This window comes from Penicillium cataractarum (assembly GCF_028827025.1).
Source record: "Penicillium cataractarum strain IBT 29864 chromosome Unknown utg000005l, whole genome shotgun sequence".
Lineage (NCBI taxonomy): Eukaryota > Fungi > Ascomycota > Eurotiomycetes > Eurotiales > Aspergillaceae > Penicillium > Penicillium cataractarum.
This window is the reverse complement of record NW_026622741.1, coordinates 2683532-2695450: the sequence shown is the minus strand read 5'-3', so window position 1 is coordinate 2695450 and position 11919 is coordinate 2683532. Positions and strand designations below refer to the sequence as shown.

The 11919-nt window shown below is 51.5% G+C and overlaps 5 protein-coding genes across 5 annotated transcripts; 3 read left to right on the top strand and 2 right to left on the bottom strand.

Moving 5' to 3' along the window:
* Positions 1-75: 75 nt before the first annotated feature.
* Positions 76-1497, bottom strand: N7496_006649 (uncharacterized protein; the record flags this gene model as incomplete). Its single annotated transcript, XM_056699578.1, has 3 exons — positions 76-571; positions 626-1134; positions 1279-1497. 3 exons carry the CDS (start codon positions 1495-1497, stop codon positions 76-78), a joined length of 1224 nt encoding a protein of 407 aa, XP_056554991.1.
* A 1476-nt stretch (positions 1498-2973) lies between these two features.
* On the top strand, positions 2974-4856 carry N7496_006648 (putative amidase; the record flags this gene model as incomplete). Its single annotated transcript, XM_056699577.1, has 3 exons — positions 2974-3281; positions 3335-3762; positions 3826-4856. The coding sequence occupies 3 exons, from the start codon at positions 2974-2976 to the stop codon at positions 4854-4856; spliced, it is 1767 nt and encodes a 588-aa protein (XP_056554990.1).
* Positions 4857-5410: 554 nt separating this feature from the next.
* Positions 5411-6736, top strand: N7496_006647 (FAD-dependent oxidoreductase; the record flags this gene model as incomplete). Its single annotated transcript, XM_056699576.1, has 2 exons — positions 5411-6370; positions 6434-6736. 2 exons carry the CDS (start codon positions 5411-5413, stop codon positions 6734-6736), a joined length of 1263 nt encoding a protein of 420 aa, XP_056554989.1.
* A 2124-nt stretch (positions 6737-8860) lies between these two features.
* Positions 8861-10177, top strand: N7496_006646 (polysaccharide lyase family 1 protein; the record flags this gene model as incomplete). Its single annotated transcript, XM_056699575.1, has 4 exons — positions 8861-9195; positions 9253-9378; positions 9439-9769; positions 9839-10177. 4 exons carry the CDS (start codon positions 8861-8863, stop codon positions 10175-10177), a joined length of 1131 nt encoding a protein of 376 aa, XP_056554988.1.
* A 553-nt stretch (positions 10178-10730) lies between these two features.
* On the bottom strand, positions 10731-11849 carry N7496_006645 (putative sexual development protein (LsdA); the record flags this gene model as incomplete). Its single annotated transcript, XM_056699574.1, has 2 exons — positions 10731-11438; positions 11499-11849. 2 exons carry the CDS (start codon positions 11847-11849, stop codon positions 10731-10733), a joined length of 1059 nt encoding a protein of 352 aa, XP_056554987.1.
* Between the last annotated feature and the right edge of the window lie 70 nt (positions 11850-11919).

Here is an 11919-nt window from a genome sequence, read left to right as displayed (position 1 = left end):
AAAAAAGAACAACAATAATCAAAGAAAAACTTTTAGCGTATTAGTCTATATATGTGTGTACATGCAATAGTTCCATTATGTCGCTCGCGAAGAAGAAGCAGATGCCCTCGAAGAAGCCTGCGAAGGCGACCTCTCACCCTCTGCCCTCGTAATGTTCACCTCATTCGTGACACGAATACCAGGCGTCTTAGCCAAAGAGCCTCGACTGTGGACATCACGAGTAACCGAAATTTCAGAGGGCATCATCTCATAATCATCATGGCCGCGCTTAGACCAATTCAAAAGCCTCTTGTCGTCACGAGTAGAGGAGCCCAGGCCACTGACGGGCTTCGATTGGCTTCGTAGTCGGCCGCCAGCGGAGCGGGAGCGAGTATGGCTGGAGGTGTACTCGGTCAAGTGGCTGAAAATGTTTCCGAAGACGGGCTTCAGGGCGGGGACGGAGAGCGCGATCAGGGTACTTGAGATTTCGGCGTTTTCGACACAGAGCATGGGGTTGTAGGCCCAACTGCCGTCGGATGCCCACTGTCCGACGACGACCAGCCAGACACGGACCGCGGAGATGACGATTACACTGGGCATTTGTTAGTAATATGTCCGGTGAGCTGGGATATGTGGAGGCACTCACAAGACACCAGGGAACATGACAACAGAGAGCTTGATCTTCTTTTTCAAGGAGACGTGTAGTTCCTTAATTAAGATACCCGGGATGACGAACATCATCACATCGCAAGCGAGAGAGACGCCCGAGTTGACAGAGTAGACCAATCCCCATGAAAGACACTTATAGGTGATGGGCTCATCCTGCCACGCATAAGGCCAAAGACCAGTGACGGGCTTGCAGTGGAAGATCAAAAGGAAAATCTGGGGCAAATAGGCGGCGGTAATAATACCAGCGACAATCATGATACCCAGTCGTAGCTTGCTTGAGCGCGCACTGATGCGGAAGTAGAATGCGAGACCGGATAGTCGACAAAGGAAAAGGGCTGTGGTATAGAGAATGTGGGCGACGAAGTCGAGAACTTCTGTTTTGCGGACGGTGGCCAGGGAGAGCACATATTGGATGTATTCGATATGGCGACCACTACCCAGGTTGATTAGGACGACCGAGAGAACGACGAAGACAATGTAGACAATCTGCAAATTGGTGATCTAGTTAGTCGGTGATCTTTGATGCACGGATTGTACGGATAATTTGCACGGAACGTTGATCATCGCGATGCTCCACCTGCGAAACGCTGGGCAACCCCGGAGTCGATTAGGGCTGAAAAGTGCACATACCATAGTGAGGACGGCCAATGCATCATCTAGACCAAGTTTCTTCACCAAGAACAACCGCGCATACAGACGTATAAGCATGAGCAAGCCGGCGAAGCAGACCATGAACAAGATGCCCACGATAGCAGAGTGGTCCCGCGACTGTGCGAGATAGGACAGAGAGATGCCATCGGGAATTCTCCCCGTCGCATTTGCAGCGAGAATATCTTCGGGAATCGCCATGACTGATCGTTCAAAAGAATGGCATGACACGGATTCGTCGGGTCTAACGAGACATGGCAATCGGGACTCCAAAAAAACGAGGGTGCAATTAACGAGCGTCGAGCGAGGGGTATTCAAGCTATAATGAACGATTGACCTCGAGCTTGAGATGAGAAGAATAGTTCCAACTTCTTACAAAGTGCAGTACGGAGAGGAAAGTGGACGCGGAAGCGGGTCTTTCGTGTTCGACAATGCAACTCTTCATGGGCGAGCGGCCAACGAGATCGAAGAGGAGCTTCTCCGAGAGTCTGCCGAGACTTCGAGAAACAGGAACCGGTGGAGCTTAATTGGGTTTTTGTTCCAGATCAATCAAACCCAAAAGCGGGCATTCACAGGCGCTGTACCGGGAGTCTGGTCCGTGGTTCTCGACGGAAATCTCGGTTTCTCCCCGGGCATGAGTGCTGATATCACCACAGTCTTTTCTAGCCAAATAGAAATTTCCATTCAAGTTAAATCTCACATTCTGTGAGCAAATGCAGGTACAATAATTACGGTTCAGCCAAGGAGCCGTTAGATTTTTGGCGAATGAGTTATTTCTCGTATCTTCAAAGTATACCAAAAGCATATTAATAAAAGCCAAGCTTGGGAGTTGACCATCTACAAGTCACCTATCAGGAAATTTTCTAACGCGTAATTCCCACTCCGCCGGTGTCATCATCAGCATTCTAGTGCAGACTAAGATTCGCCTTGGTAGGACAGTCCGACTAGGACTGGACCAGTCAACGGACTGGAATGCCAGGAATGGGGCACTGAGTGGGCCTAGATCGGTGGAAGCGATCGAAAGAGCAAGATCCGGCTCCGACCGTGGGTCGCTAAAACTCCGAAGATTCTTCATAACTTGGGAGCTATGCACGATTAGGCAGGAGGTCAAGGTTTTTTTCCCCACAAGGTTGTTCAGAATTTCAGGGCGATTTCACTGTGCAAGACCAGAACGGTGATTGATAGAGGGCCGGAGGCGAAGATAACGCCGACGGGCGCAAGACGGGCCTCCTGGTTGGTCAATGAAGGTTTAACTCGAACGCCCCTTGCAAACCCCTCTCCATCAGCATCGACGGTCTTGACGGGCGTTCCGAGGCTTCCGCGCGGATATCTGCTCCGACAAGAGTGAATGAGGGCCAATGAGGAGGATAGCCACTCGGAAATACTCCATATTGAGCAAGCACTATTGATTTTGTTCCCACGAGGCGACCGTAAGATAGTAAACGAAGGAGAATGGACTCCATACTGGAAGTCGAGCGAGGTCAACTTGGCGAGAGTGGGCCAACATTCCTCGATTAGTCACGAATCCATTCTCCAGGAGGGCCAGTAAGGTATGGGAAGGTTTCACTAGACTTTTCGGTATATGAAGCCAAGCTCCCCTGGGATCGTCGTATTCTCCTGCCACATGGTTTTCTGGTGGGGTTCCTCCATTCGATTCATTTGTTGATCCAACTCGCCATGTCGCCCACGCTGCAGGCTCTCGTGAGCGGCCTTGCCCTTGCTGGATCGGCCATCGCAGTCCCTCATAAACAGGAGGTCGACTCGCTGGTCGCGTCCCAGATCTTGACCGACCCCTATGCCTTTGATTTCCCGAAGCTGGGTGCCCCTGGCGCCTCGCTGTTCCCTATGCGTCACTGCCATGGGTTCAAGCTGGAGGAGGCCAGTGTCGATGATCTTCAGAAGCGTATGAGCAATGGTTCTCTTACTAGCGTTCAGCTGCTAGACTGCTACCTCGACCGTATCTACCAGACCCAGCCTTACCTGAAGTAAGTGCAAATTGGCCCTCGTATGATTCGGACTAGAACTGACAATATTCCAGCGCTATCCTGCAGTTCAACCCGGATGCTCACGCCATTGCCAAGAAGCTGGATGATGAGCGTGCTCAGGGCAAGGTTCGCGGCCCCCTGCACGGTATTCCCTTCATTGTCAAGGACAACATTGCCTCCAAGGACCGCATGGAGACTACCGCTGGTTGCTGGGCTCTGATCGGCAGCGTCGTGCCCCGCGATTCCTTCGTTGTCCACGGTATGCGCAAGGCCGGTGCTCTCCTGCTGGGTAAGGGTGCGCTGAGTGAGTGGGCTGATATGCGCTCCAACAACTACTCCGAGGGCTTCACTGCTCGTGGTGGTCAGTGCCGCAGTGCCTACAACTTCACTGTCAACCCCGGTGGTAGCAGCACTGGTCCCGGTGTGGCCGTTGGTGCTAACCTAATTCCTATTGCTCTTGGCACCGAGACCGACGGAAGTGGTATGTGATTTTATCCAGTGAATGTGTTCTTTTTTACCACCAATCACTAACCCCTTTTTCCAGTCATCAACCCCGCTCAGAGAAACGCCATTGTTGGTATCAAGCCCACCGTTGGCCTGACTTCTCGTTCTGGTGTCATCCCCGAGTCTCTCCACCAGGATACCATTGGTACCTTTGGTAAGACTGTCCGCGATGCGGTGTACACCCTCGACGCCATCTACGGTGTCGATGCTCGTGACAACTACACCCTCGCCCAGAAGGGTCTGACCCCCAAGGGTGGCTACACCCAGTTCCTGACCAACAAGGATGCCCTCAAGGGTGCCGTCTTCGGTCTGCCCTGGAAGTCCTTCTGGGCACTCGGCGACGCCGAGCAGATTGCTCAGCTGGAGGAGCTGCTGGATCTGATTAAGTCCGCCGGCGCGACCATCATCAACGGTACCGAGCTCCCCCACTACAAGGACATCGTCTCCCCCGATGGCTGGAACTGGGACTACGGTTCGACCCGTGGCTATGCCAACGAGTCCGAGTACTCATACATCAAGGTTGACTTCTACAACAACCTGCGCGACTACCTCGCCGAGGTCAACAACACCAACATCAAGTCCCTGGAGGATCTCGTCAAGTACAACGAGGACAACTACGGCTCCGAGGGTGGCTTCCCCAGCATTCACCCTGCCTTTGGCTCCGGCCAGGACGGCTTCATCGCCTCCCTGGAGAGCAAGGGTATCATGAACGAGACCTACTTCTCCGCTCTGGAGTACTGCCGCCGCACCACCCGTGAGGAGGGTATCGACGCTGCTCTGAAGCACGGTAACCGCACCCTCGACGGTCTTCTGGTTCCTCCCGATGTTGCCCAGAGCATTCAGATCGCCGCCCAGGCTGGTTATCCCGTCATCACTGTCCCCGCCGGTACCGGCTCGGAGTCTGGCATGCCTTACGGTCTGGCTATTATGAACACTGCTTTCTCGGAGCCCACTCTGATTAAGTATGCCAGTGCTATTGAGGATCTCCAGAAGACCTCTGGCACCAAGTGGCAGCGCACTCTCCCCGAGTGGCGCGGCTACCTCCAGCGCAACTTGCCTGTCATCATGTAAATGATCTGACCGTGGCTATAAAAAGTTCGCAGAGATTATAAAGAGAGCATGGATTTGTTGCATATAAATCACTGTATAGTTGAGCATTATGTATGACTAGAGCTTAATTAATATATGATACAGAGTTTCCAGACATCGAGTTTACCATGTCGAGCACCCCGACCAGCATTCCCCCTCACACCTCTAAATTCCCGTAGGCAGCTGGCTGTTTTGGTAACACCAACACAGACCATGGTACATCCCAACCTACGGCACCAATATGCCAATTACACGGCAGCCTCCTTACTTTTCTTTACCATAAAGCGGAAAGCCAATCCTCACATCAGCGAACACGAATGGCGTCCAGCGGGCGCTCGTGTTCGTATTCCAGGCCCTCTGATTGCATGGAACCACCTGCATCCTCAAAACAACCAACTCACCCTACGAACACTAACACTCCTTTCAAGATTCTTTTATCAAAGCTTTTAATCCACTTCACAAGCTTCGGAACTCGTCAATCTATACATACCTCCGCACCCACAGCCCACCTCACCCCATCCTCAACCTTTATCGCAATGGCAACCCCAGGCCAAAAGATCATCATTATCGGCGGTGGAATGTGCGGCATCGCCTCCGCAATAGCAATCGCACAAGCATTCTCCTCACACGAAGTGCAGCCTCAAATAACCGTCTACGAACTTCGCGACGCACCCAGCACGTTCGGCGGCCCGGTAAATCTCACACCAAAAGCACTACGCTGCCTCGACCAGCTCGGCGTATTCGGGGAATTGAAACGTATGCGATTCGGCTGTGAAGTAGACGCGATCCAAATATTTTCAATGCGAACTGCCAGCGAAATCGCTTCCATTGATTATACAGGCGACGGAAGCGGGCTTGGCGGGTACAAGGGGTGGAGAGTGATGCGATTCGAGCTTTTAAAAGCCATGTTGAGCGTTGCAGAAGGGCTGGACACGGTTAAGATCCAGTATGGCAAGAAATTGACTGGAATCGAAGAAATTTCTGATCAGGTTCGTGTTCACTTTGAGGATGGAGGGGTTGATACTGGGGATATGGTGCTGGGTTGTGATGGGATTCATTCAGCGACCAGGAGCTTGTTTGTCGAGGCTGATCGGAAACCGGGTTACTCTGGATGGGCGGCGGCTTATGGGTTTGTTCAGGTGAAGGAGTTGTTTGGGGAAGGGGAGAAGCCGTTCTTTGAGGATACTGCGCTTGTGATGTCGAGGTATGGGTCTGCTTTGACGACGTTCTGTGATGATGCTCGGAGCTTAATTTATACGGTTCTTTTGATGGAGATGGAGGAGCAAGGGTCGCGGGAGGGGTGGAAGTCTATTGGGAAAGACCAGGAGAGGGTTCGTTTGGAGGGTGTTAGGAGGACGCAGAATTCTCCTATTCCAAAGATTGCCCAGATGATTGAGAAGGTTGGAGATTGGACCCTTTATCCGATCTATGTTTTACCTCCGAATGGTCGGTGGCATACGAATCGTGTTTTGTTACTGGGTGATGCTGCCCATGCGGTAAGTGGTTCGATTTTTCCCTCGTTGGTTTAAGACTGTCACTTATAATTGCCCTCTTTGCAGATGCCACCTAAGGGAGAAAGTATCGGTCATGCCTTTGAGGATGCAATCCGGTTGTCACTGATACTCTCTCACTACAGGAGCGAGTCTCCTCGTGTCGCATTTGATTTTTACGAGAATTTGCAACGCAAGAAGACTGAAGAACTGTATAAAGTCTCGTCGACTGGATGGAAGTCTAATGACGATATCGGAGCTATTGGCGGCCGGCTCCTTGAATGGTTCACACCACTGTATCTATGGTGGATAAAGGGAGTTTCGGAGAAGGATTTGCGGACAGATCCGACTGATATTTCCTTTCCTAGCTAGATAGATGTCTGTTTCTATTGTGAATATTCTAGCTCAAATACTTCGAGTTCGATAAGCCGTTCATAATGCTGGAATGTCTCAAAAGGTCGACTGGGTTCTTGCTGGTAGGATTGCGTAAGGACGTAGTGATGACATTTGGCAAGGATTTCTCATCTGTACCTTGACTATATGGGGTGATCAAGCCTTTCAAGGACTTTGACGGTTTCTGCAGGATGATAAGCACGCAGGTTTACACAAGGGTATGTTTGAACAAGGGCATTTCCACCCATCCTCTCTATCGCTTCCTATTTCCCTTTTCTAGATCTGTGGCGCAACTTCTGCATCTCCGAGGTCTATCGTTCTTTCTTGTGAGCTCTCGGATATCTCCGTCGGCACCCGCTTGCAATTTCTGGACTCTTTCAGTCTTGTGCACAAGACATTCTGTTGGGAATTTTGATATTGCATCTCCAAGCAACTCCTACTTCTTCCGGTTTAAATCACCGCCAGTGAGTATATGACTGATATATGAACAAGGAACTTCCACGCTGACCGCTCCTGTCAGTCGCCCCATTCCGCCTGTTCAATAAAGTATGCATTTCCACATGCGGGCAGCGTGTCCGAGGGTGGAGTATCAAACCTTCCAGAAGCCATAACCATTGCTATATGGTGGCCCACGAGGACTAAGCAGAATATATGAATGTCCAATTTCCGGTGGAAATTACAGTAAGCCTATTCAGGACTGGAGAAAGTGAAAGAAGAGGTGAATGGTGGATCTGATCCATCTGATACTGTAGACGTGTGTGGATCATCAGAAAATGGATTAACTGTCCACCGCACTGCGCTAACCAGAATCCGGTAGGGATTGCAGATCACTCGAGGGAATCTCGAGTCTCGAATGACAGTCGCATTCCCGGGATCTGATATCATTGACGCGAAATTTCCCTAGGTAGACCCCTCAGTGCCAATGATCGACAAACTTTGATTTGCACGGGGGAGTCCCGTATTATGATGGCCAAGTCCACGAAGAGGATTCACGTCCGTCAGAATATATGCCAAGACGGAGGAATTCGTACTCGTTGACTTTCAAAAATTGCAAAACGCACCAGCCCTGAGCTTGCCCGATGCTGATACCCGCCATAGCCCAGCCGGAAGAAAATCCAGGGGTGGTGAGTACAACAAGGCTATCAAACTCAAAGACACTGGTATATTGCCGGAGATGTTCCGGATTACCCAAGTCTGTCTCTTTTTCCTTGGACACATCTTCTGGTACTACTGAGTTCACCCTTAAATTAGAGTGAGGACCGGGCTGACCACGGAATCAGTACTGCATCGAGGAGAGTGGGGCACCGCCGATTCTCATGGTGAAACATCTTCACGCACCGAGCTGATCCTCCAACGGACCCCCAGGTGGCGCCTTGCGACCGCACCGGCGTGCACTTTAATCAATTTCGAGTTGTGGAATTATTATTTCGTGTCCGCCATGCCGAGCCTAATTGCCTATTCGCCGTCTACCAAAGCTAGCGCCCTTCATGGAATGCACTCCGTACTCCAACGTGGCTTGATCAAGTTTTGACCGCGTGCTAACTACTCCTTACTGATCCTCCTCTGGTACGAGACTACGATTTGCACCGGCGCAGAAGCTTTGCCCAGCTTTTGCCCAGCTCTTCAAACTACGTGGGCCTCTGGCTCTCTCCACCCTTGCCCTCCCCGCCAGCCGGTCGTCCGAATCGAACTAAACTGCCCCTGGCGATTACTCCGCAATGGCGGCTATGGTGGAACATGTTTTCCTCCCTCTCATGGACGATTATCGGTGGGCTAGGCTCTGTGCCTATTCGCCGGTTCAACGGCGGTAGGTATTGGTCAGCGTCGCTCCAATATACCCTGTGGTCCCTGACTTTCGGAAACACGAGAAGACTAAATCTAGCCCAAGGAGTGTATGGTGGATAGCTGTGGATTCCGAAGCCAAGAACTTCTGCGGCACTACTACTACTGCCGTTGTTTGGCAGTCCATGTTGGTCTCATCATCCGGTAGCCCCCCTTCCCTTTGGGGGGTTATATAAGATGTGTGCTGTATGCCCCGATTGACAGCTCTCTCGTACCCTATCACTCTTTTCAATCATTCTCCCTTGGGCCCTCGTTGTCATTATGAAGTATACTGCCCTGCTCGCAGCTTTCGCTGCCCACGCTGCTGCTGTCAGCGTCTCCGGCGCCGCCGAGGGTTTCGCCAAGGGCGTTACTGGTGGTGGCTCCGCTACTGCCGTCTACCCTTCTACCACCAGCGAGCTGGTCTCGTACCTTGGTGATAGTGAGGCTCGTGTCATTGTCCTGAGCAAGACCTTTGACTTCCGTGGCACCGAGGGTACCACCACCGGCACTGGCTGCGCTCCCTGGGGTACCGCGTCTGCTTGCCAGGTTGCTATTGACCAGAACTCCTGGTGCGAGAACTACGAGTCCAGCGCTCCTTCCGTCTCGGTCTCTTAGTAAGTGGAATAGCCATGTCACGGGAAAGCGGATGGCATATACTGACAGTCTACAAGCGACAACGCCGGTGTTCTCGGTATCACCGTTGCCTCCGACAAGACCATCATCGGCGAGGGTTCCGCCGGTATTATCAAGGGTAAGGGTCTGCGTATCGTCAGCGGTGCCAGCAACATTATCATCCAGTATGTATTCACCCCCGGAATCAGCTATTGAGAATATTCCACTGACGGGCGCTTTTCCAGGAACATCGCCATCACCGATATCAACCCCAAGTACGTCTGGGGTGGGGATGCCATCACCATCGATAACAGCGACATGGTCTGGATTGACCACGTTACCACTGCTCGCATTGGCCGTCAGCACATTGTACTGGGTACCGATGCCTCCAAGCGCGTGACCATCTCCAACAGCTACATCGACGGTTCCTCCAGCTACTCTGCTACCTGCGATGGCTACCACTACTGGGGTATCTACCTCGACGGCTCCAACGACTACGTCACCATGAAGGGCAACTACATCTACCACACCAGTGGCCGTGCCCCCAAGGTCCAGGGCAGCACCCTCCTGCACGCCGTAAGTCCCCTCCTAGTAGCCGGATCCAACAAAAAGGGCAAGATTTTGACTAACCCCTCATCTTTCCAGGTCAACAACTACTGGTACGACAACTCCGGCCACGCCTTCGAGATCGGCTCTGGCGGCTACGTTCTCGCCGAGGGCAACGTTTTCCAGAACATCGACACCGTCGTCGAGTCTCCCGTCGATGGCCAGCTGTTCACCTCGCCCTCCACCTCCGCCAACACCGCCTGCAGCAACTACCTCGGCCGTGTCTGCCAGATCAACGGATTCGGAAGCTCCGGTACCTTCAGCCAGTCTGACACCGGCTTCTTCTCCAAGTTCTCTGGCCAGAACATCGCTTCTGCTACTGCTTACACCTCCGTGGTGTCCAGCGTTAATGCTAACGCTGGTCAGGGTAAGCTGTAAGCTGGTCTTATAGCTTGAGTTGGAATGGGATGTAGCACAGGTCTAGTTTGTGCTTGTGGCTGTGGCTGTGGTTGTGTGGATGTGAAGGATGGATGTTCTTCGTGTATTCTAAATAAGGGGTGATATTTTCGAATCGGATGTGTTACCTATCATCCTGATTTAGTTTGTCATAGTGAGATCTCCACTTGAGATTCTCTCTTGCATTATAATATTACTCACTCCATTACAATAAGTACTCGTATATTCCATTCATGTATGCCCGGGGAGCTTTTCTTGCTAGTCTTGCTTGTAGTGTTGCAAGTGTTTCTTAGCTGGGAACTTCCGATTCCACACCTCGGTCTGCTACTGTATTATTTCATCGCGAGACAAAAAAATATTTAAGGAATGGAAAGTTTGAATTAGTATATACGCATCGCTCGCAAACATAAAGCCATTGTTCACACAGACTCGCCATCGATCTCATTCATAACAATATCAATCAAGTGCCCGCCAATGCAATTACCAACGTGATGTCCAGTAATCAAATCCAAGCAAAAAAAAGTGTAGCCCCAGTTTAATTGACGATGATCAAACCAGGCCCAGCAAGTGTCCACTTAGCCACGCTGCTCGCATCACTGAATGGACCGTCAGTCTTGGTCACTGCAGCAATGGTCAAGCCATTCATTTCATTATCGTCAAAGGGGAAGAGCGCTTCTGCCTTAACCTCCTTGCCGTTCCGGCTGACAACGCGGATGGGCTCAACAATCGGCAAGTTTTGCTGATTGATATAGGTCAACCACAGCAAATGCTCCGCCTCATTGTTGGGGTCTTCGAACTGGATAGTAATATTTTGGCTGAGAGGGCCAGCGGGCGTAAGAATCTCCAATCCTTCGAAAGTTCTCAGTGGAATCTCATTGATATTGGGGCAGCTACCCGGCACGACGAAGCCTTGGATAGCAGTGAAAGCAAAGTTGAGGTCGCTGGTAGTCAAGAAGGGCAATTCACTTGGGATCTTGCCCTGGAGTACACGGAACCATCCCTGTTGTTCTCCTTCTTGGCCGATGACAGAGGCAATTTCGCGAGCGAGATCGACATCGCGCCCAAGAGCAAAGCGTTCCACGACATCCTGTAGGGTACCCAGAACGACGTCGGTGAAGGTCGCAGCGAGTGCGATGGCAGATTCAAAGTCGTCGACGGGGAACTTGTATTGGCAGGGCTGGATAGGGTTCACTTTGAAGTGTTCCAAGGCGTCGTTGGCACGCAGGGCATGCAGTTCCTCTTGCTGCAAGGGGAAATAGGTTAGTCAATGGGAGGCCTGATCATAAGCGTTGGGCATACATACAGCAAGAATTGCCTTCAAGGCATCCAGGGCCTTGACGTGATCCTCCTCATCGTCAATATCATAACCCTCGACTTTGTTGGTGATGTTGGTGATCAGTTCGTTGAAGAATGCCACTTCGAAAAGTTCGTTGAATGCAATCAACTGCAGGTTCACAATGCCATCGCTGCTGATCACTGGCGGAGGAGGACCGTTTGGCAGAGTTCCATGAGCATTTTGCTCAATCAGTTTCAGCTGGTCTGGGCTCGGGGAAGGCATTCCATCGGGCAGTTGAGTTTTCCCAGGGGAGGTCGGAGCAGCCACGACGAAGGCTGCCAGGCTCGAAAGAGCAACAGCAAGATCGAGAATGCGCATCTTGATGATGTATAGAGGATGTGTGTAATACGAGATAGTAAGAGTCAAAGTAGAGCTGGGAAGAATGGAT